This window comes from Acipenser ruthenus, chromosome 14, assembly GCF_902713425.1.
Source record: "Acipenser ruthenus chromosome 14, fAciRut3.2 maternal haplotype, whole genome shotgun sequence".
Classification (NCBI taxonomy): Eukaryota; Metazoa; Chordata; class Actinopteri; order Acipenseriformes; family Acipenseridae; genus Acipenser; species Acipenser ruthenus.
Window position 1 is genome coordinate 15940025 of NC_081202.1, and position 23822 is coordinate 15963846.

At 36.4% G+C, this 23822-nt stretch overlaps 1 protein-coding gene across 1 annotated transcript; it reads left to right on the forward strand.

The window, feature by feature from the left end:
• The first annotated feature begins 3283 nt into the window (after window positions 1-3283).
• On the forward strand, window positions 3284-22120 carry LOC117419399 (uncharacterized protein DDB_G0271670-like). Its single transcript, XM_034032119.3, has 8 exons — window positions 3284-3682; window positions 14140-14316; window positions 14634-15304; window positions 15846-15911; window positions 18294-18426; window positions 18944-18999; window positions 19335-19469; window positions 20443-22120. Exons 1-8 carry the CDS (start codon window positions 3649-3651, stop codon window positions 20629-20631), a joined length of 1461 nt encoding a protein of 486 aa, XP_033888010.3. The 5' UTR covers window positions 3284-3648; the 3' UTR covers window positions 20632-22120.
• The last annotated feature ends 1702 nt before the right edge of the window (window positions 22121-23822 follow it).

Consider the following 23822-nt stretch of genomic DNA (forward strand, 5'->3'; position numbering starts at 1 on the left):
GTTCATGTATGGCCACACACAGCAGGATTTGCTCTCAGTACTAAACCCTACTACAGTGCCTTAGGCCGCAGTACCAGCACAAAGCATACAAGTTTATAATTTCATTATAAAAATAAAAATAAAAACAGACCACGAATGTAGCTTGACATTGTAAAATCAGTCTAAGCAAGTCCTTTTGATGAAATAGACAATAATTCCAAATATTGAATACACATGCACAAGCCAAGGACTAGATTCCTGTGGTGTTACCTTAATCTAACAGGCTGCTTGTTGTGAATTTCAGGTTGTACTGCTTTTCTGAAATAAGATATGTATTATGCATGCATATTTGTATTTTTATTTCTAATTTGTCAGGTGAGTATAAACAAAATCACCCGGTGGATTTAGTCAGAGAAAGGGTGACCATTCTCTCAGTTCACTCCTATGTTATGATAGACTGATGTGGTTAATGGAGAGCAAAATTGGAGAAGAATGTGAAAGTGTTCAGCCTTTATCTCTTAGATAAATAGAGAATTCCTTTAACCAGCTGCTGGAGATTTAGAAAGGCAAGGCTACCATGACAACTCCTCACACACACCCTCACAGGTTCCCTTAGATACAGTTTTGGGGAGTAATGCGGTACTCTAAACTACCTGAGAAGTAACTATTTGTAACTGTAACTATAACTCATTCATTTTGTTAAAGTAGCAGGTTACTGTTACAATTTGTTTAAGTAATTAGTAACAGTAACGGATTACTTTTTAAAAGTAACTTCCCCAACACGGCTAGATATATAAGCTGCTGACATGATGCATTACAAAAAATGTACTTTGTGTTCAGATTATTCTGTTCATACACAATATTTCCATTAATAATATAATAATATTACTCACTGAGTATTACTTAGTGTATTAAAAACTGCTGCAGTAAAACTGAAAGTGCAGTAACTGTTTTTTGTATCATCCTGTCCAATATCTTTCATGTCTCATAGAATTACGTCTGTACTTACAATTATAGCAACTGCATCCTCTATTGTGTTTATAAGGCTCTGTACACATCCGGTTTCAGGGTAGTCCACTAGGACTGTCAGTACCACAAGATCTCATTGTACTGTATATACTGTATGTTTTTTCTATTTTACTCCAATCTACTTCTGTTAGTCTCTGTTTCATTCCTTCATAGTTTGCCTTCCTAAAATTTTAAACTTAGCTTTAGTCATTACTTTTGGGGTTTTAAAACCACTTCAGATGATACCATGTTGTGGTCTGAGTTTGCCAATGCCCTCTGTTTTAGTTATTCTGTCTTCGTTATTTGAAAAAACTAAATCAAGGCATGCCTCCCCTCTAGTCGGTGACTTGACAAATTGCGTTAGGAAGCAGTCATTTGTCATTTCCACCATTTCAGTTTCGTCTGTCGTGCTCCCCACCGGGTTTTCCCATTTTATCTGGGGGAAGTTGAAATCCCCCATTAATATGGCTTTTCTTTTGCTGCACGAATTTCTAATGTCATTGTATGCCAGAATATTTTGCTCGGTGTCTGAACTTGGTGGTCTATAGCATGCCCCTATTATTATGCCCTTTGAATTTTTGTCCATTATTCTGACCCATATTGATTCTGCTTTGTTTTTTTCATCCAGATTTAACACCTGGGCTTCAAGGCTATTTTTGATGTATAGCGCTACCCCTCCACCACTTTTGAACTGCCTGTCTTTCCTATACAGTGTATACCCACTAATATTATATTCGTCTCCATCACTCTTGGATAACCAAGTTTCTGTAACACCTATCACATCGTAATGACCTGTTATTGCAGTTGCTTCAAGTTCTTACATTTTGTTTCTGAGACTTCTAGCATTTAGATAAGTACATTTAATGGCTGTCTTACCTGAGTTGTTGCCCTTGTTTTGATGTAGTCTCTCTTCTGTTTTTTTTGTTGATTTCTCCCCACCTTCCTTTCTAGTTTAAATGCTTCTGAACCACCTTGAGGATCCTTTCTCCGAGTAGATTGGTTCCCTTTTTATTTAAGTGCAGGGGGGGTTTAACAGTAGAGTTTTGAGCAAAATACAGGAGAATATCAGTCCCGGTAGATGTCCAAGATAAGGTTCCAAAATATGTGAGGCTCCCGGTGAACATGGGGCAGTTGACAGGTCTGCTCATGAATCCCAACTGTAGGTAAACAAGGCATTTCAAGTAGCAGACAATATTTTGCAACACACCAGTGAACCAGCCATTTCCATCTGAAGGTCAGGTCTAACTTGCTCCACAACACAAAGCACTTTTCTTGAAAATAAAAGTTGTTTAGGATGGACTGCCATTGTAAAATCAGAAATATTATATGCAACTGTAATTTCTGCCCCACCCTGCAACTGCAAGTTAGTAAATGGATAATCTCATTATTTTTTAAAGCACCTCAATTCATACATTTAGCTTTCCAGAACAAACCTGACGGTTGAAAAGAGACATTTCTGCTGTATGGAAGTAAGGTTATATATAATTATCTAAAAGCCTTAATTTTAACAATTTTCTAAAGTGCAACATAAAATAAAATTCTGCTTGGTTAATAATACACTTCCATTCGTGTTTCTATATAGTTATAGTTTCACTATTTGCAAGTTACTGTTGCTTAATAACAGCCTCACCCACCAATGTACAAGGAGCGAGGAGTGCAGAATGTATTACTATCCTCCATACAGTAGTTTGTTCACTCCCTTAGGTATATGGCATTACATCTAGAGTAACTGACTAGAATGCCACATGTCATAATGTCATATTTGTGAGTGCACTAACAGCAAAAATAAAACAGCATCTCAATTTAAAATAAAATGTTCATCTTAATACTGTAGCAGGATACCGTAACAGCTAATCTAAAGAAAATTACATTTGTTGGTCATTATGACACAAGTTTACAATATTAAACTACAAATAAAGACATGGGAATAAATGCTTGTTTGTATAACATGTGTCCACAGCTATGCATACGTGTCATATTTGTATTGTATTTTCCCCTCTCCCCGATCTACCAAATATTTTTTCAACAATATTCTAAATTTTATACTATTCAGTAAATTACAAAATGCTTTATAATATATATATATATATATATATATATATATATATATATATATATATATATATATATATATATATATATATATATAGCTTAAAAATGTTATTGGATTGTATCATTTAACTTGTCCACAACAGCCCCCAGAAGAACAGCGGGGTTTGAAGTTATTTCCTTTGTTATTATTGTTGGAGTGCATGGGGTCCTCCCAGTGTTTTTATTGGGTCCTGTTTTGGTTTCACATAGTGAGTGTCTGAGCATTATCTGATGCATGTGAGCAGTGCCAGCGCTTCAAACATCGCTAAACTCCAGCTCTAGTGCACATCTTAGCCAGCCACTCAACTCACTGACCTCACGTCTGCAACATTCACATGAAAGCCCTAAGAGCGAGACTCGGCATCTGACCTGCAAAAACACACTTGATTAACCCACGAACAAAAACATTCTCATCTTTATAAGCAACAGCGAATAGTAACAACATTATTTACTTAAAAAAAAAAAAAAAAAAATACAAGGACCCGTTAAAAAAAATCCGAAACCTTTTATTTGCATCCACAGTAATTGGTGAAAACAGGCTGTGTGAAGAAGAGGGAGAAAGGAAAGAAAATGCGTGTCCTGGTTGGTGTGATTGGTTTCATGGGTGAGTTTTTAAACTGTTTCATTATATTTTACATGATAAATTATACTTTCAAGTTCCGTTTGATAGAAAACATGTTTACTAAACACAGCGGAGAAAAAGTTTGTTTGTTGTTGAGTTTGCAAGGGAACACGGCAACAGTAGGGTGGAAGATAACGGGGATAAGTGTGCTGGAGATGGCAAAAACCGGTTAACATTAAAAAAAACCCTACCATGCAATATTCAATTCTATAGTTACTAACGTTTTGACAGGATTACTAATTGAAGCATACAATAAGTTATTTGCATTCTATATTCTTTATTGTGTCCATTATTATATATTTTTTTAACTTAACATGTTTTTATTTGATCAAACAAGTTTAATTTGCTGTAAGAGCTTATCACATATCAGATGTAAAATGGTATAATCACGTGTGATCAGGAAATATTCACGTGTTTAAATGTGAATTTCATATTCACATGTGTTTCAGCTGAGAATTTTATAATCACATGTGATCATCAATGATATTTTAATGTGGTCACATATGAACACATGTGAATAATTATTTTCACATGTGATAACATGTGTTTCCCATGTGAATCACATGTGTTTTTTCCGTAAGTGATAGTGCTGCAAAGCCGCAAAAAAAAGAAAAAAGAAAAAACTAATCAGTATAGCAAATATGTTTTCATTATCATTCCATCAATAACGTTGTCAATTGTGTGTTTTTTAAGCATAATATCCAGTGAGGACACTGAAAAAAAGTGAATTATTTGAAGTGACACATTCTACATTAAATCCTAAGGTTGGATCATAAGGAACTACATATTTTAATGTGTTTGGCCATTCTTATACAGTACACTTTTCATCCAGTGGTCTCCAAAGATGAGATTGTGTATCTACCTGATACACACTTGTTTTATGTCTACTTGTGCACAGCTTTTTGTTTAGTCATTCATTTTCTATTTTTTATTACACATTAAGGTACCTCCAAAGAGCAGGGAGGGGAGCACATCTTGTTAGACAGTACACTAGCACTGAGAAGGTCTGTCTTAATCTAATCAATTTGGGTAAAGTCAACATATTCCTAAACTGCTGATCCCAGGTTTCTGGAGATCACTCTAATTAGAGCTGTTGAATAGGGAGTGTTTATTTTGCTTAATAATACATGTCACACCTGTTTCAAATAAATGCAAGAATTGCTTAATGCAGAGATTCTGTTCATTGAAAATGCACTGGTAACAACTACATTGCACTTTTTAGTCCACTTAGGCCTGGACAAATTAAAGCTGTTCTAGGTACTGAAATATCACTTGTAACTATTAAGAAACAGTGTAGCATAATTGATCCATAACACTATAAAATAAAAGTGAAAACAAAGATATAGAAAATGTGGACTCACATGCACTGATCATTTCCTGTCTGTCTGTCACACTTTACATGGTGAACACGATAACTGCCATGAATTTTCATTAATCTTCTGCAAACTTTTATCATGGACTCCTAGTCTCTGATAGACCTTTAAGATTGCATTTTTGTATACTGGTAAACTATTGACTAAACAAAAAGTACCTTTAGTTTTATACATTGTGCATTATTTGAATTTTATATTTAATTTAATTCCATTGTTTTTTCCATCTTTTCTCCATTTTGAAGAAACCTCATTAATATAGACAGAAATGATAGGGCAGCAAACATCTTTACAAAAGCAGTTTACATTTTTTTCTTGGTTAGCCTCCTCTATAAAATGTGTCGTCTGGAAAATCTTTCAATCCTTGGTCTTGTTTCAGGGCTCGTACTGTAGGTTTCCATACAGACATCATTATTTCTCACTGTGGCTCAATATGTTTGTGCAACTTGGGCTTGGTTATCCAGCATTGTCTGTATTTTTGCATTACAGATGCTAATAATCTTGGAAATAGCAGTAATCCAATAACCTTTTACTGAGCAATATAACGTATGTTTGTGAGTAAACGGGAATTCTTTTGAGTATTGTTTTTCTTGATTTGGTATAAAAGGTATCAGTACTTCATTTTCTGTTTCTGTGTTTCATTTTGTGGGTCCAGTGTTTCTTCTGAAGTACTGGACTACTGCACTGTACAGTAGGTGCTCCTATTCACAGTCACAATTTACTTTACTTGGATCAGGGGTAGTTATAATCTCTGAGAAACTCAGTGCAGCTACGCCCAAGAGCTTGTCAAGATATCAGAATTGATCTGTTTTTCTTGGCGGTGTTGACTTTTGACGCTTTGTGAATCAGCCACCAGTTGCAGCTTCTGACCCCAGAGAAGGCTGACTGTAAATACAGTGCCTTGCGAAAGTATTCGGCCCCCTTGAACTTTGCGACCTTTTGCCACATTTCAGGCTTCAAACATAAAGATATGAAACTGTAATTTTTTGCGAAGAATCAACAACAAGTGGGACACAATCATGAAGTGGAACGAAATTTATTGGATATTTCAAACTTTTTTAACAAATAAAAAACTGAAAAATTGGGCGTGCAAAATTATTCAGCCCCCTTAAGTTAATACTTTGTAGCGCCACCTTTTGCTGCGATTACAGCTGTAAGTCGCTTGGGGTATGTCTCTATCAGTTTTGCACATCGAGAGACTGAAATTTTTGCCCATTCCTCCTTGCAAAACAGCTCGAGCTCAGTGAGGTTGGATGGAGAGCATTTGTGAACAGCAGTTTTCAGTTCTTTCCACAGATTCTCGATTGGATTCAGGTCTGGACTTTGACTTGGCCATTCTAACACCTGGATATGTTTATTTGTGAACCATTCCATTGTAGATTTTTGCTTTATGTTTTGAATCATTGTCTTGTTGGAAGACAAATCTCCGTCCCAGTCTCAGGTCTTTTGCAGACTCCATCAGGTTTTCTTCCAGAATGGTCCTGTATTTGGCTCCATCCATCTTCCCAACAATTTTAACCATCTTCCCTGTCCCTGCTGAAGAAAAGCAGGCCCAAAACATGATGCTGCCACCACCATGTTTGACAGTGGGGATGGTGTGTTCAGGGTGATGAGCTGTGTTGCTTTTACGCCAAACATAACGTTTTGCATTGTTGTCAAAAAGTTTGATTTTGGTTTCATCTGACCAGAGCACCTTCTTCCACATGTTTGGTGTGTCTCCCAGGTGGCTTGTGGCAAACTGTAAACGACACTTTTTATGGATATCTTTAAGAAATGGCTTTCTTCTTGCCACTCTTCCATAAAGGCCAGATTTGTGCAGTATACGACTGATTGTTGTCCTATGGACAGAGTCTCCCACCTCAGCTGTAGATCTCTGCAGTTCATCCAGAGTGATCATGGGCCTCTTGGCTGCATCTCTGATCAGTCTTCTCCTTGTATGAGCTGAAAGTTTAGAGGGACGGCCAGGTCTTGGTAGATTTGCAGTGGTCTGATACTCCTTCCATTTCAATATTATCGCTTGCACAGTGCTCCTTGGGATGTTTAAAGCTTGGGAAATCTTTTTGTATCCAAATCCGGCTTTAAACTTCTCCACAACAGTATCTCGGACCTGCCTGGTGTGTTCCTTGTTCTTCATGATGCTCTCTGCGCTTTAAACGGACCTCTGAGACTATCACAGTGCAGGTGCATTTATACGGAGACTTGATTACACACAGGTGGATTCTATTTATCATCATTAGTCATTTAGGTCAACATTGGATCATTCAGAGATCCTCACTGAACTTCTGGAGAGAGTTTGCTGCACTGAAAGTAAAGGGGCTGAATAATTTTGCACGCCCAATTTTTCAGTTTTTTATTTGTTAAAAAAGTTTGAAATATCCAATAAATTTCGTTCCACTTCATGATTGTGTCCCACTTGTTGTTGATTCTTCACAAAAAATTACAGTTTCATATCTTTATGTTTGAAGTCTGAAATGTGGCAAAAGGTCGCAAAGTTCAAGGGGGCAGAATACTTTCGCAAGGCACTGTAACTGTTTGGGCCCTGTCTATTGTGGCCACAGTTTGAAGTGTTACTGCTTTTCAATACATTAGGCAACATTCAATCCTCCATTCTCTTTTAATATGAAGCTTTACCTTCCACCCCAAGAATCCACTACAGTAGCTTTCTCTTGAACTGTGGCATATCAGCTGTGTAAAGAAAGACCCTTCTTTGGTGGTACATTTGAATGAACCTCCCCTGTGAGCTCTTCAATGGGGTAGCATCACTGTGATCCCCACCAGGGAGGTTCAGTAGATTCAATATGTAACCTCACTAAAAATATTTGTCATGGGGCCAGACTTACAAAGAGAACCCAGCTTGGCACAAGCTGCACTGTAAAATAATGTATTGATTGTGGCATTTGTATTTTCTGCTAGCATTTTAAAAGATCAGCTCAATATGCCAAATAAGTGACACGTCAATGGACTGCACTGTTTATAAAAATGACAAAATAAAGTTTTATTCTGTAGCTGCCAGTTTTAATATAATGAATTAAAATACTTTCAACTGAATGATCAGAGGAATTTCAATTGATCAAGTTTTGCAGTACTATATTGATCTTCGTATTTAAAATATCTGGTCTGTTCGATTTAATCCCATCAGATGTAGGTGTTTATATAAGGAAAAAGGAGTTACCATACGCTAGGGAATAACGTTTTTATTAAAGGAAGGGGGGGTGGGGGGGTGGAGGGCTGCTCTCTTTTGTTCTCGCCCTTTGCAGAAAGGTTATTTTTACAACATACCCAGGAAATGAGTCAATTGAATACACTCCCGTTTGACACTGTCATTCTTTAATTGTATATAGACGCACACAAAATAGGATTGAGGTAACGCCTGCTGTGAACAAACGGGACCTCGCCATGGGGCAGTGCTGGAGCTAACCCAGGCTTTAATGCTGGAGATGAATTGTAATTAAACCTTTATGTGTCCAACAGCAAAATGAAACAGGGTCTCCAGTTAATACATCCTCAAATAGAGTCTTAATTCGTGTGCTTTTTGATTTAGCTATATATTTTCTATCTATATATATTTAGCTGGCTCTTTGAGATTATATATATATATATATATATATATATATATATATATATATATATATATATATATATATATATATAGTGTGTGTGTGTTTGTGTGTGTGTGTGTGTGTGTATATAATGCTTGCACAATTATTTCAAATGGAATTAGGATATAACTTGGATATACATTTTTCAATAAGGTTATAGGACAAACAAATATATAATAAAGAGTATGCAACACAATGAAACTAAACATAATAACATTGATAAATTAATTTAAAATACACAAACAAAGTAGGTAATTATATGAAGAGGTTTGAGCGTGAATACTACAGAATACGACAGGAACTCGGTATAGGTCGACAAAGAAGTTTGAACATCCATTAAAAAAACAACACGCTTCCACGTCTTGTAATTATGTGCATTAGTAACCGTCAATCATAAATTAGCAATTTGCGCTACCACACTCCCTCATCTTATGTTTTGTTCTGCTTGCGGAAGTGACATCTCTAGACCTTTAACAAATCCACTGCATGCTTGTAGTACCCAGCTTGCATATTTAGTGTCGGGGATCAATGCATAAACCTCCAAAAAAACTAAGGACACTGTGTAATATGCATGTAATTCATTTTGCTCATTTACATTGCTGGAGTTTGTTTCTGTGTGTAACACCATCACTATGATGCTTCAAATCCTTAAATCTACTTCTATAATAAATCTTGATGCCAGAAACAGTTAATTGTTGTGTTCCATAATTTGACTTTATAATCAGAACAAGATTGTTAGCTATGTAATATAATAATGTAAAAACAAAACATTGATTGTATTTATATAGTGTTATCAGTATACATTTATTATTGATTGCTATGCACATATTACTTCTGCTTTAGCAATTATTTTAGGATTGTACTGAATTATATCATCCAGTGTAACATGTATTTCTCAGGAATACTTAGATTGCTATGAATTTAATTGTCATAATTAATGCCAAATGATCAAAATTTGAACCATCCAAAACCAAACCGTTCTACTAATTGATTATGTTTGAACATCATAAGTGATTTTGTATGGTTTTCTTTCAAGACTTGCTGTAAAGAGGCTGTGCTAAGTGATGCAAATGAGTTCAGCAGCTTCTTTAAAGAGGTGTGTCAATCTCTATAGCGAAGCACTTTGTTGGGTGTAAGTAATATGAGAACAGGAAACAAACAGGTTCGACCTCCCTTTCTTAACAGGTGTTTATGACACAGTACAGGAGGAGGCCAAGCTCAGGAATTATACAAAAGAAAGAACAGTTTTAGTCTTGGTTGTATTATCTGCCAAAGCATTGTTGCCATTAATATATAATACAACAGACGGTGTAGTGATGCAAGGGTTAACAAGGGTTATCAAGAAGATACAGCTATATCTGTAAGTCATGAAGGGTGGGTGAACGTATTGAAACATAGAGGGACTACAGTTGTCGTTTAGACCTACTGAGATATTGAAGCAGCATTCAGTTCATTCTCAGGGTGAACAGGACAGAGCAGCTGCATAGACTTCCTGATAGACCATGGTGAAGCAAGGTAAAGCCTAAGAACCCTTGTTTCTACTGATGTAGTTTGTTTTTAGAACTATGGAAACAAAAATACAAACAGTGTTTCTAAGCTATACAACCACCTTCCCTTACGCCTTGCCCACACTGACAGACGGCACCTGTAAAACCAGGGACTAACAAAAGACCCTGATGTCACATTGTATAGCATGAATCCATGGTATAATGGCCTCCCTGACCATGTGAACAGTGTGATAAGGGTGGAAAGATCTGGAGTATACAGAACACATTTTCTTTTCAAAGAGCCAGGGCTTATCAGAGCCCAGCTCTCTATCTGAAACAATGTGTTCCTGACAGCGGGCCCTGTTTGATTGCTGAGTGGACAGACAGTGCATTTTTAATTGTACCAATCTCTTACACACACAGCCTGTCTGAGCCCCAGGATCTAAGTCAGCTTCTTTGTGTAAATGGTCATTAATAAATTCTTGTTTGCACACTGTGCTTATGATTCATTACAGTACAGCAGACATATTACACTAAAGTAGATTTTTATACTGGCCAGGGGATGGCAACCATGTCTCTAATATGAACAGCCTTCAAACCATACAGCTGCCCAATAAATGTTTCTGTATTCAGATATCGAGATTTTGGATTAACTTTTTGTTATTGTTGTTAAGCCTAATACGGCCTGTATGACAGCTGAAACAAACAAACAGAGCATTAAAAGATTCAGTTGATGAAAACACACCACAGCAGTACTATGTAAATATGTAAATGGTCAGACCTTCATTATCATAGAAAAGTCCTCAAGAACATCCAAAGAAGTACATTTGTATATATTTTTAGGCACCAGAGAATTTGCTGTATTATAAGCTTGCTCAACCATCCCTTTCTGATTGTATAAATTGCTCAAGATATTGTTCTAAAACCCCAGCAGAGCAGTTGCTAGCATTTGCCAATATTGTTAATGTTTAGTTTTTCAAGTCAGTCAGAATGGGCGTGTTTGACATCATTTCCTAGGTTATTATTCCCAACTTCCTGTACTCTATAAATAGATGAAATCTTCCCAATTCATGTGACTGCTCCTCTAACAAAAGACAATAAAGATGCAGTTCCAAAAGCTCCTACCCTGAACTTCCTTCACCCTATGTAAACAATACCTAAATTACTTCTTCGGGCAGCATTTGATTTTTTCAGTGTACCGATGACAATAACAAATTTAGTGAAAGCCTACTTTGGAGATTTGCAATTTTGTTTTTCAACTTCAGAATTCAGCACTACATGGTAATGCCTAGAAGTTGGAGTAATGGCAGGATGCACCATTTCTCCACTGGCTTTGACCATACCATGGAAGTAATTATTAGGGCATCAAAGTGGGTAGTGGGAGGAGAGCGCTTGGCTTCTGGAATGCCACTACCACCCAATTTGAGCATACATGGATGACATGACAACCATGACTACAACAGTAGCCTGCACTAATCGGTTATTGGGCAAATTAACCAATAACATCGAATGGGAATGAATGCAATTCAAGCCCACTAAATCAAGGAGCATCTCTATAATTAAAGGTAAAAAGTAGATAAAAGGTTCTACATTAATGGTGAGGCAATACCAACAGTATCTGAGAAGCCAGTGAAAAGTCTTGGGAGATGGTGCGACAGGGATCTAAAGGACACAGTTTGTGTGGGAGAAGTTAGACAACAAACAGCGGAAGGGTTTAAGAGCATAGACAGCAGCGCTTTACCGGGCAAACTGAAACTCTGGTGCTTTCACTTTGGTCTACTGCCAAGGCTGCTGTGGCCACTGACTGTGTACGAGGTTTCTTTGACAACAGTTGAGAGGCTGGAAGCTTTAATCAGTTCATACGTCAGAAAATGGTTGGGAGTTCCACGCTGCCTCAGCAGAGTGGGACTTTATGGTAAAGGAATTCTGCAGCTACCAGTCTCTGCTCTAACCGAGGAGTTTAAGTGCTCCAAGGTCCGACTGGAAATTACATTAGTAGAGTCACGCACCAAATGCGTAAGGGAGGCAGCACCAGTGTTGAAAACTAGAAGAAAGTGGACGGCAAAGAAAGCCTTGGAAGATGCAAAGGCTGCCCTTCGAATCGGTGATGTTCTGGGGCAAGTTCAGTATGGAAGAGGGGGTATTGGTCTCAGTTCAGCTCCTCCTACATGGCACAAGGCAACCTCAGCTCAACAGAGGAAGCTGGTAGTCAACGAGGTGCAAAAGCAGGAGGAGGGGATGAGGTATATAAAGGCCATTTCCCAAACCAAGCAGGGAGAATGGATGAGATGGGAGAGTGTGGAACAACGCAAACTGACTGGCAAGACCTATGGACAATGGAACATAGCAGGATATGATATATCAACATATGATGTTCTCCCAACACCACAGAACCTAAACCTCTGGGTGGGTGAGGATCCCTCATGTCCTTTGTGTTCATCATCTGCAACATTAAGGCACATTTTGACAGGATGTAAGGTGGGTCTTAGCCAAGGACGGTTTACATGGTGCCATGACCAGGTGCTGCGATGTTTGGCCTTGGCATTGGAAGACAAGCGTAACATGACCAATAAGTTGCCACCAGTTCGATCAAAGCATTACACACAAAAGACAATATTCCTCCATCCAGGAGAGCAACCACCAAGAAAAGGTGTTAAAACCAAGCCTCGCCCAGGACAACTGGAAGCTACTAGAGACTGGAAAATGCTGGCAGATGTTGGTCAATGGCTTATTTTTCCACCTGAGATTGCCACCACTTACCTTCGATCAGACATTGTCTTGTGGTCTGGAGCAGCACGCCTTGTTCATCTGGTATGGGTAAGTAAGCTGGGCTGAGTTGAGTGAGGGACGGAGGGGGGTGATCCCGGGACACCAGAATCACTGTCGAGCCCTCTTGAAGTGTCGTGGGCTAGTCGACGAAACACCGAGGATGGAAAGTGCCCACTTGAAGACCCCAGAGCTCAATCCAGACGGTTGTCATGCTGATGCGCTGGGGAGACCGCACTGTGGTTGATCCCCGGGGCCAGCATCGCAGCCGTTGTGTGTGCTGGGGAGGCAAAATAAGCTGATCCCTGGAGCCAGCATTACACTTTAGCTATCAACACCAGGCAGAAGGATATCTACATCAGATGGAAAGAAACGCAAATGGATGGCGATGTAGATGGATCTCATTAGTTTATAGTAAAGCCACACCTTAGTTGGTGCTTATCTTGGCGAGAACCAAGAGTTCAAATCAGCATGAAGTTTTAACATCTACTCTCGTGTAATGGAAATCATTACATTTCCATTAAAATATGTTGATTTAAAAAATGTCTAAATGCTAAGGCACTATTCAAAAAGGAGAAAGTAATTTCTAAAATATTCCAACTATTTAGATTAGTGCTGTAAATATAAAGACGCTAGTCCATACACATTGTTTAAAACAGACAAGCAGCATTAACTGGTAAATAAATGAAAACCATTTAACCAATTTGAGGATCTAAAAATTATTCCTGAAGAAGTTTGTTATCTAACTTGCTGCATTGTTCATAGTGATGGTGTGGCGAAAGCCTTAAATGTAAATTGTATATTTGTGTGTGACAATGTTGGTTAATGAACTTCTTTCCCTTGCAAATCTGACAAAGATGTGTAGGGAACACGCATAAATATTATAAATATAAAGAAATCCTGTAAAACCAATTTCGTTTTTCTTTTAGATTGTAAATTATGCCTCAATTAAATTACTTCACCTCCCACTGCTATAATGAAGGGTAGGTGAGCGGATTCAACCATCACAGTGTGTAAGTGAAAAAACAAAACTAAGCAGCGGTTTCTTGCATGATATTTGTAGAATATGAGTAAAGAAAAGGTTAATTCCACCAGGATTGCTGCTTGCCCAATCCTCCCCCCTCTCACACTAGGTATAGTTTATACCTGAATAAGCTTTGACACTGGTCAATCTGGACTTTAGGCAAGATTATAAATCACATTCTTTTTAATTTCAGGTCTTTGGATTATGTCTGACAGTACAACATTGACAACTAGTGACTCTGAAAGTAACCCAACTACGACAATGTTATCTTCAGATTCCAGTACATCAACAGTCATCACTTACACCACATCTCAACCAGCTTCTACTGCCACTCCTGTGACTATCACTGCAAATCAAACTCATGGAATGTGTAAGTACAGTGGAATCCCTCTATTACAACCACCAAACTAAAATGGACCCCGTGTATATTTCCTGTATTTAAAAATTGACTGTCTACAGTATTTTAATGGTCAGACACAAACCCCATAGATTGCTGGATTGTGTTACAGAGTTAATCATAAAAAGCAAAGACCAGTGACAGCATCACAGGGAGAGACTGAAAAGATGATACAAATTGAAGATTCATATCTTAACTGATTGCATCCCTGGGGTCTATTTTATTTACAATGAATGAAAACTGTATAATCAGATGTTGCTAATATTAAAACACACTGTTTTTTTTCACAGCAAGTGAAAAACAATCTAACTCATCTACTTCATCTAGCCCATCTACTATATCTAGCCCATCTGCTTCAACTAGCCCATCTACTTCAACTAACCCATCTACTCCATCTAACCCATCTACTCCAGCTAGCCCATCTGCTTCAGCTAGCCCATCTACTTCAACTAGCCCATCTACTTCAACTAGCCCATCTACTTCAACTAGCCCATCTACTTCAACTAGCCCATCTACTTCAACTAGCTCATCTACTTCAACTAGCCCATCTACTTCAACTAGCTCATCTACTTCTAGCCCATCTGCTTCATCTACTTCATCTAGCCCGTCTATTTCATCTACTTCATCTAGCCCATCTACTTCATCTAGCCTAACTGCTTCAAATAGCCCATCAATGTCTAACCCATCCACTTCAACTAGCCCACTTGTTTTAACTACCGCATCTGCACCAGCTAGCCCATCTATATCTAGCCAATCTACTTCAACTAGCTCTTCTACTTCAACTAGCCCACCTACTTCAACTAGCCTTACTTCATCTCACACACCTACTTCAACTAGCGCTTCTACAACAGGTAGCACATTAAACTTACCAAGTTCATCAACTCCTGGATCTGCAGAAAATACATCAAGAAGATCTGCCTCAACTGTTACCACCTCTTCAGCAGCACCACTGAGATCACAGGTACCAACAATATCATAAAGTCCTAAAACAACTGATACCAATACCCAAAGTCAAACTTCTGTGCAAATCACAGGAACATCAGCGGTCCACACCACAACTTCTCAATCTACTATAGTGTCAGGTGTTCCAAGTCATCCAGTCCATCCAAACCTAAAACACAACATTAAGGCAATGTAGTCATTCTTTTTAAGGTTTTTTTTTCTTTATTAGACATGTTCTTCGCTGAAAAATGTAATGAGACCTCAGCAGTCACAAATCAAATGTAGGTTCATGTATTATTTATGTTTTTATTGTGTAACATTGGATTCCAGATGGTTTGTCGTGTTTTTAGAACCCCCTTTGAGATTAGTATTGAATGGCTTCAGTGGATGTCACTGCTAGTTTAAACAACATGGAAAACAGCTAATGCTGCAACTGAAAAGAAAGACTGAATGTAATATGCTGTGTGTTTGCAGAGTTGAATATAGACTCAAGAGCATGAGAGTAATTTGTCTTCATTGGCTATGTGTAATTTGGTGATTTATGTTATCTCCCCATTCAGGTAGAATGTGTTAACGAAAAAGATGAAAGTACTGAATCTACATGGATTTTAAATAACAGAACATGTGTAAGTAGAAATGTAATGTGCATGATATGTATGCATTTAGATGCTGTGCGTGGTAAACCTGTTTTGTGTCCTGCAACCATTCTAAATGCTTAATTAAAATATTTTATTTGATTGGATGGTAACTCTGTGTACATTAGACACATATATAAAGAGTTACCTGACAGGGATACGGTAGTGCCATCAGGAGGCTTTCTTGGTGAATCCTCTGCTAGCTTTCATATACATGAAATATCTCAGTGAGATGGAGTTGAGATATCCAAATGGGACAATGACAGAACCTCGATGTCGAAGAACATTGAAAAAGTAAGAAAAGCCTGGAACACTGGTGCTAGAAAGTTGAATAATTTATAGTTATAGTTATTTCTAGATAACAGGATTTATAGGATTTACAGTGCTCTAGGTTTTCTTTTTTCATGCATGATGAGATTATCTTTGGTATACATCTCATTAACATATGTTATTGATGGCACTAGCTTTTGCTACCCAAACTTTCTTACTGTGTATTAAGTTTGTATTAAGAAAAGCATTGTTCAAGAGATGTGGATATGTCACATTTCAGGCACTTCCACAAATGAAATTATAGCAACAGATGGTCGCCAATTACACGCATTTAACAGGCTGTTTTATCATCTGAGGGAAAATATCTTGTTTACTTGGGAGAAAAGTTAAGAAAAATTAGAAAGAAAAAATCTATGAAAACTGTAAGGCCCTCTAAAAGAGAACATTTCTGTCTTCTACAAATTATGGTGAGGTTTTATAAAGAATCAAGAACTGACATCGACCTTTCTTAAACACTAGCACTTGAAAAAATGGTCCTAGTGACAGGAAAAAAATAAAGGACCTGGAAAGGTTGTGCACCAGCATTCTGGTATATTATTAAATACAGAATTAATCACATTGGCCTTGTCAGATAATACATGGTTTATGGAACTATGTTTAACTTTTAGTCAACAAACTTCAAACACTTTGAACTATAATTCAGAACCAAGTAAGTCTTTGCCAGTTGTATGTGCATAACATTGATTTTCGCATTTACATTTTTGTTACAATATTAATTTCTTGTGCCAGGTTGTTCAGATGTCATTGATTGTGTATGCCTTGTGTTTTAATTGGATTATAAATCACAGAGCATGATTCAGCTCACCAGAGCACAATAATTACAAATTTGTAAGGAACTGTAATTTTGTCAATATTTTTTTCATCCGCATTTAGTTCAACATATTCCCCCAACATTCTAAAGGCTCACTTACACTTGGTTTTAGGAATATTTTATTTACATTTTTGACTGTTGTTCAGTTCCAGGCATGTGATCCAAACAAACTCCAGCCCACTTGAGAGTGTGTTTTTCAAAACTAATTGACACCATCTCAATTCATTTGGACAAGCAAACTGAGCTTTGTCTGTTTGTTTCTGAGCCATATTAACAGGAAAATGAACAGTTCCAATGATGTGAATACAGTAGGAGTTGAGCATGTTTTAGATTGTGTCTCCAAATAAACTGAAACTGGTTTATTTGAAAACTAACTCCCGTTACTTGACATTACAGTACAAAACTGTTCTAGACACGGTCGGAACTCATTTTTTATTATTCTAAACAATTGACTTGGGAACAGGAAACACTGCATCATCTTTAAAAATGGATCCTTCTTGTCCCACAGTCTTTTGGTGGAAAAAATGATTTATGGAAAATTTTCCTGGACAGTTTTTTTTTCTTTTTCCTAAAGTGAAGTCCCAGAGAGACATTTTTATTCCGAACACTGAAAGCTGGAGCTCTTTGATAATAAGTTATCAGTTATGAGTATAAAAGTACAGCCTATGAAGAATACAGTGGTTGGGGGGAAAAATAGAAAACAAATCTACAATTTGTAGCACACCCTTTGTTAAGTCTGTCCCTCACATTGCTTTGTTATGCAAATAATATTCCACCCTGACATTGATTTGAATAATAAATATGGTGCACTTTACTCTTGCAAGTCGGTTTCACGTGTTTTTGTATGGGACTGATCACATCCCTGATATTTCACAATCTTTTATTTGATGGAATCAAAGGTGATTTCCTGTAAATTTAAAAAATAACCATATGGTTTCTGAAATTAATTGGCATTTATGTTTTTACAGTCCTTTCATTTTCACCTGAAACGTTTCCCAAATCAGAACGATTTTGAAATGTTTCAGACTCTTCATATAAAACCAGTGCCAATGGTGGCCCTACGCTATATTCACAGTGTTATAACTGATGTTTTATTTTTTATCAAAATCTTGTATGTATTGAACAATTCTGCAAAATAATGTTTAGTACGTAGAATATCTGAGCTGCCAAGCTAAATTACATAAACATTGTTTTATTGCTTGTTAAAACTAAAACACGTTTTGTTTATCTAGGAAGAGTTTAAAGCATCAGAAGGATTGAAAGTGGCAGAAAAGTTGTGTTCCAGGTTGAACATCAGCTCCAGTTGTAGCCTAAAAATGAGGAACACAAAGAATGGAGCCGAACTCTTGGGCCTTACTGTTAACAGTAAGTTGTTTTTTTTTCACTCATGTTCCCTGCAGTTCGCCTATGTTACAACACTCTACGTACATTATCTATTAGATGTCAGGGGATAATTGACCTCTAAAATCGTAAAATAAGCTAGTTAGTATGGTATCTGGGCCATTCATATATTTTTTTTATCATTAGGTATTTGTTTTTGAGGGTGTGTTGGGTGAGCCATATCTGTGAATTTCCTTCTATTCGTCCCACTTCCATATTCATTGAAGAGCAAGAGACTAATTCTCAGCTGCAGAGCAGCTTGAGGAAACTAGGACTCTGGTGGAAAAGTCTTATTCATTTTGTCATTATTCATCCCTATAGTTAAGATGTATAAATTTTATTGATTCTAATTCTTAGTGCTACGTTTGTAGTAGTTTCCTAATACCTATAGCTTTGTTATAAATTGAAAAGTTAATGACAGTGTACAGAATATGAATCAGGGTTTCAGCTAAATCTGTCATAAGTGTATTGTCATACTGTATTGTGTTCATGTTTGTTGCAGTGAATCAAGATAACGTGAAACAGAAATTTGGTGATCTAAATGCTTTTCTACATGAGGTAAGAACCTTTTTGAACAGTACATGTGCTGCATGTTGAGTTATCTATTAAAAAAAGGGCTTTAATGCATCTTACACTTTCCATCCCTGATTTATTTGCATTGCAATATACTTTTCTAGTAAGTAGAAATAGGAACTTTGAAAACATGGACTTAAAATTAAAGTTCTCATGTTATATTTAGAAAAATGAATAGGCTCCCATGTCTTCTGCTTTGAACATCTTATTGGTGTTGCTGGAGAGATCAAATCCAGAATAATAATAGTGAGTGTGATTTGTAATTCCTATGTGCTAAAGACATTTATGAAGATTATAATTTGCAATTGATCTTTCCACAGTTCAATGAAGAAAAACCCTCTGGTGACTATTCTACATTGATTGTGATTCTCCTTTCGAGCGGAGTTCTTCTGTGCATAATCATTGGCTTCGCTGTGTATGCTGCACGTCAAAGAAGATCCTATAGGAACAAACGGGTAAGTATACTCATAGAGATACAATACCAGGATTAAGGGAGGCATAACCAAGGTTGTTGCACTGCAGGGCAAACGTTTAAAAAGAATGATCTTCTATACAAATCATATAGATCTTTGCCTTTTTATCTTTAATGACCATTTAGCAAAGGATTTAGAATCATTTGTAATGCTACTGGGCATTCCCTTCTCTTCACTACAATATCATACTTCAGAGTTCCATGACAGACATTTCCAATGCAACACTTACACAATACAAACAAAAAGGTTCCAAAATTCCAGTTTTTCCAAAATCACTTGCTTAAATGTACTGGCAATAGTTCATTAAATACAGCAAGAGTTCAGAAAAATAAAATAAAATGTGTTAAATAATCTATTTTAGAAATAGTTCTTAATACTGATAATTGAATCATAAAATATGTTATTATTATTATTTATTTCTTAGCAGACGCCCTTATCCAGGGCGACTTACAATTGTTACAAGATATCACATTATACATTATTTCACATTACATACAATTACCCATTTATACAGTTGGGTGTTTACTGGAGCAATCTAGGTAAAGTACCTTGCTCAAGGGTACAACAGCAGTGTCCCCCACTGGGGATTGAACCCACAACCCTCCGGTCAAGAGTCCAGAACCCTAACCACTACTCCACACTGCTGCCCTATTTATGTTAAACCCTAAGATATAACAATGGCAAACCTGTCTTTGTCAGTTTAGGGGGTGTATAAATAGGGAGACAGCTTCAGAAAAGTGGGCCATATTTTTAAAGTCGGTACTCATAAATTAGAACCTAACAATAGTCACAGGTTTTACAAAATCAAATTTGTTAATTCAAAAATCCACACTGGAAAGAGCAGGAATATACCAAATATGTGATACCAAATTGTGATGTTTTGCCCAGAAGTTGTGTGTGTCCAACATAATATAATAATAAAACAACTTCATATTCCTCTTTCTAATTTCTTCAGCATCAACTCACAGAAGAGCTACAGACTGTTGAAAATGGTTACCATGACAACCCTACACTGGAGGTAATGGAGGTCCAGCCTGAGATGCAGGAGAAGAAGGCCAACCTGAACAGTGATGATGGCTATATTGTTCCAATTGACAACCTCACCAAGGAGGAACTAGATGGGGAAGAGGACACCCACTTATAAACCAAACGTTCAACAGACTGTACAGAATGATATATTTTCATAGAAGGCTTACTTCTATTACGTGACAGATTTAGAGCTCTGCTGTAGAACTGCAGCAATTATACTCACTCTCCGCTCCACTCCTTAAAATGTATTATATTGAGAATATTGTGCTTCAGTTTGAAAAATGTTTGTATTTGTAGAATGACCTTGAAATGAAAATTTTTGTAGAAAGCTGACTGGCATTTTTTGCAGACTTTTGTGAAATGTACCGAACAAAGTTATGAATGTGTTCAAATTTAATCTGTGACATCAATGCCAAGTGTTAAAGTTTAGGTAACACATTAATTGTCCATTGTCAAAATACTGCATCAGGGGTCGGCACCATGTTGGGTGTGACGGACATTTAAAAAAAAAAAATAATACATCTTGGCCACTGACAAACAAAGTTCTGTACAATTCTGTGTGTGTTAGACGTATTCACTGCCATGGACAAGTTGTCGACCCCTGTATTGCATGTAATTATTCAATAATTACGAAGTGGTTACAAAATTATGTAGTGGAATCTTTTTGGTAGGTTAGATATAGACATACATATGTATTTTTAACCCCTACCCTGAACTTTTTATGAGGTTTGCAATCATTTGGAATGCTTCCAAGTTCTATTTTGAGATTGTTCAATCTAACTGGCTTGCTTGCAGGCTTATCACCCTGTATACACTATAAACAAGTAAACCTGTGTGTTTCTAAACTTTAATTTACAACACCAAATGATTGTGTTATGTATGTGAAAAAGTTTAATACAATCCTTAGTCTGTGAATCAATTATATGCTGTCTATATAAGGTAATAGTCACTTGAAAGTTACCACATTTACAACTATACAGGAGTTATGAGCCTGCGTGTGAAAAAACACACGCATAGCATCTACACCTTTTCTGATAGCCTGCTACAAGGTTTAACAGGAAGGAAAAACAATTAAATAATTCTGAATGTTTATGAAATGCGTACAGGATTCCGATTTTTTTTTTCTTTTTTAAACAATCAATGTCTTTTTTTTTTTCTAATAATTACATTGTGGCTAAAAAATCCAGAGCAGCAGAATGTGGCAGTGTGCTGCAAGTTTCACAGTGCCATGGGTGTGGTGCAAAGTGGCCAAAACATCTCTGTAGACTAGAACGCTTCTGAACCCTCCAAGATACCCAAACAACTACTGCCAAATTTCTGGGTGGGCAATACCTAGGGGTCTGAAGATCACGTTAGGTTTTCATTACCCACTAAATGGTGTGTGGGTGTGGGTGTGTGTGTGTTGAGATCACTTTCTATTCTATTAATTCCCAATTAGATTTTTTTTTTTTGCTGCTTAATAACTAAGATTTTTACAGAATACTTTGAGACACAATCTATGCATTTAAATTGAAGAACTTATTTCTTCCAAGACAGAACGTTACTTATTTCTTGATAAAGACCGAGTGGATATTTAAAAAAAAAAAAAAAAAAAAAATGTTTTATACCTCTTAATATTTAAAAAGTCTGAAGCAATATAGTTCTAAACTAAATTATTCATGTGAGCAAAAGGAGAATTGCATCAAAATCTTAATTGTAGGGTATGGGTTATTTTTTGTGTATTTTTCTTCTAAATAATGTTTTTTTTTTTTTTTTTAACATTGCAACATATACTGTAGTAGCTCTGAAAAATGTATCAACACTTACCTGCACTGTTATTTTTTAATCTTAATGTATTGTTACTCAAAAAATTATAACATGCTCAATGTTGAAGTTTATAAACAAATGATCCTGCTTTGATATTTCTGAAGTTCTAAATACAATATATATGCTCTTGAATGAATGAAAGCTTGATTGGTGTTATTAATTACTATGTGTTGTGTGTGACGTAGAAATCATAAGATTGTTATCTGTCTTTGTACAGTACTTAGTTAATAGCTGGTTTACGTTTTGCCTTGACCACGAACATAAGGTACAAGGCACTGCTGTGGTTCTGTGAAAACATACAGTACTAAGTTAGACTGTTGGAGTTCCAGAAAGCCATAAAAGACGTTTTAAACAGACAATTAGCACGATTGTCTAATACCTGTTACTTTAAATGTATTGTCATATTTTATGACAGTATATGCATTTGTGATCAGATCAATAGTCTGATTTGCTCAACTTCATGTAAAGTTACTTAAAATGCTTGCAAGGAATTCAATTGTATCACTGTTTAACACTTTCATGCCCTGTATCATAAAGTGAATTTTAATTTACAATACAGTTAAAGGAATGTTTTGGTGTTCTAAGACAACACAATGCGTAAATGCAAAACAAAACAAACAAAAAAAAACTATTGAATATGCAAATATACAGGCAGATTACATGCATCTTCAGTATATACTTGGATTAAGACATTTGGTTATAATCTAACCTAGCTATCGAAGTGCATAATGATAATGTTTTTAGGAACACAAGTCTGACACTGGAATTTGTACCAGTAACTGGATTGAATGTTTTACACAAATAATTGTTTATCAAAAAATAGTAATACATTTTTTAAAAAAAATCATACTATACTGTTTGTTTGTCTTATTTCATTAAAATTCGACCTAGTTCTGTTTTGTGTAAAATCAAAATGTTTTTTTTTTGGTTGACATGGTATTTCATGATGAGGATGAATAGAAATCATAATATGTAGCTCCATCTAGTGGTAAAGAAATGTAATTGCAAGTAACACTTGTCGTGAAAAGGAGACAAGAAAATCCAATATAAAGAACATAAGAAAGTTTCCAAACGAGAGGAGGCCATTTGGCCCATCTTGCTCGTTTGGTTGTTAGTAGCAGAATCTCATCAAGCAGCTTCTTGAAAGATCCCAGGGTATCAGCTTCAACAACATTACTGGGGAGTTGGTATAAATAGGTTATGTGATACGGTCTGGCAAATCAGATGCAACAGAAAGAAGCATCACTATAAGTATTATAAGTTATTACAGTATTAGAAGTTAGATTGCTTCATTTCATATAGATCATGTTTAACATGACAAAACCAGGGTTTGTATCTTTTATTAAGAAAACTGAACAAAATACAATCTTTTTTCATATGTACATTACATACAACGTAATTCTACAATTAAGTCTACACATTCAAAACCATATTATTTATCTATATATATATATATATATATATATATATATATATATTTATTTTACACACACACACACA

Excerpts from the sequence above, each read along its gene's own strand:
- LOC117419399 (XM_034032119.3), top strand. The coding sequence starts at position 3,649 with ATGCGTGTCCTGGTTGGTGTGATTGGTTTCATGG. Across the intron at positions 15,305-15,845 it reads CAGCACCACTGAGATCACAG|GTAGAATGTGTTAACGAAAA; the intron begins GTACCAACAATA and ends CTCCCCATTCAG. Across the intron at positions 18,427-18,943 it reads CTTGGGCCTTACTGTTAACA|TGAATCAAGATAACGTGAAA; the intron begins GTAAGTTGTTTT and ends TGTTTGTTGCAG.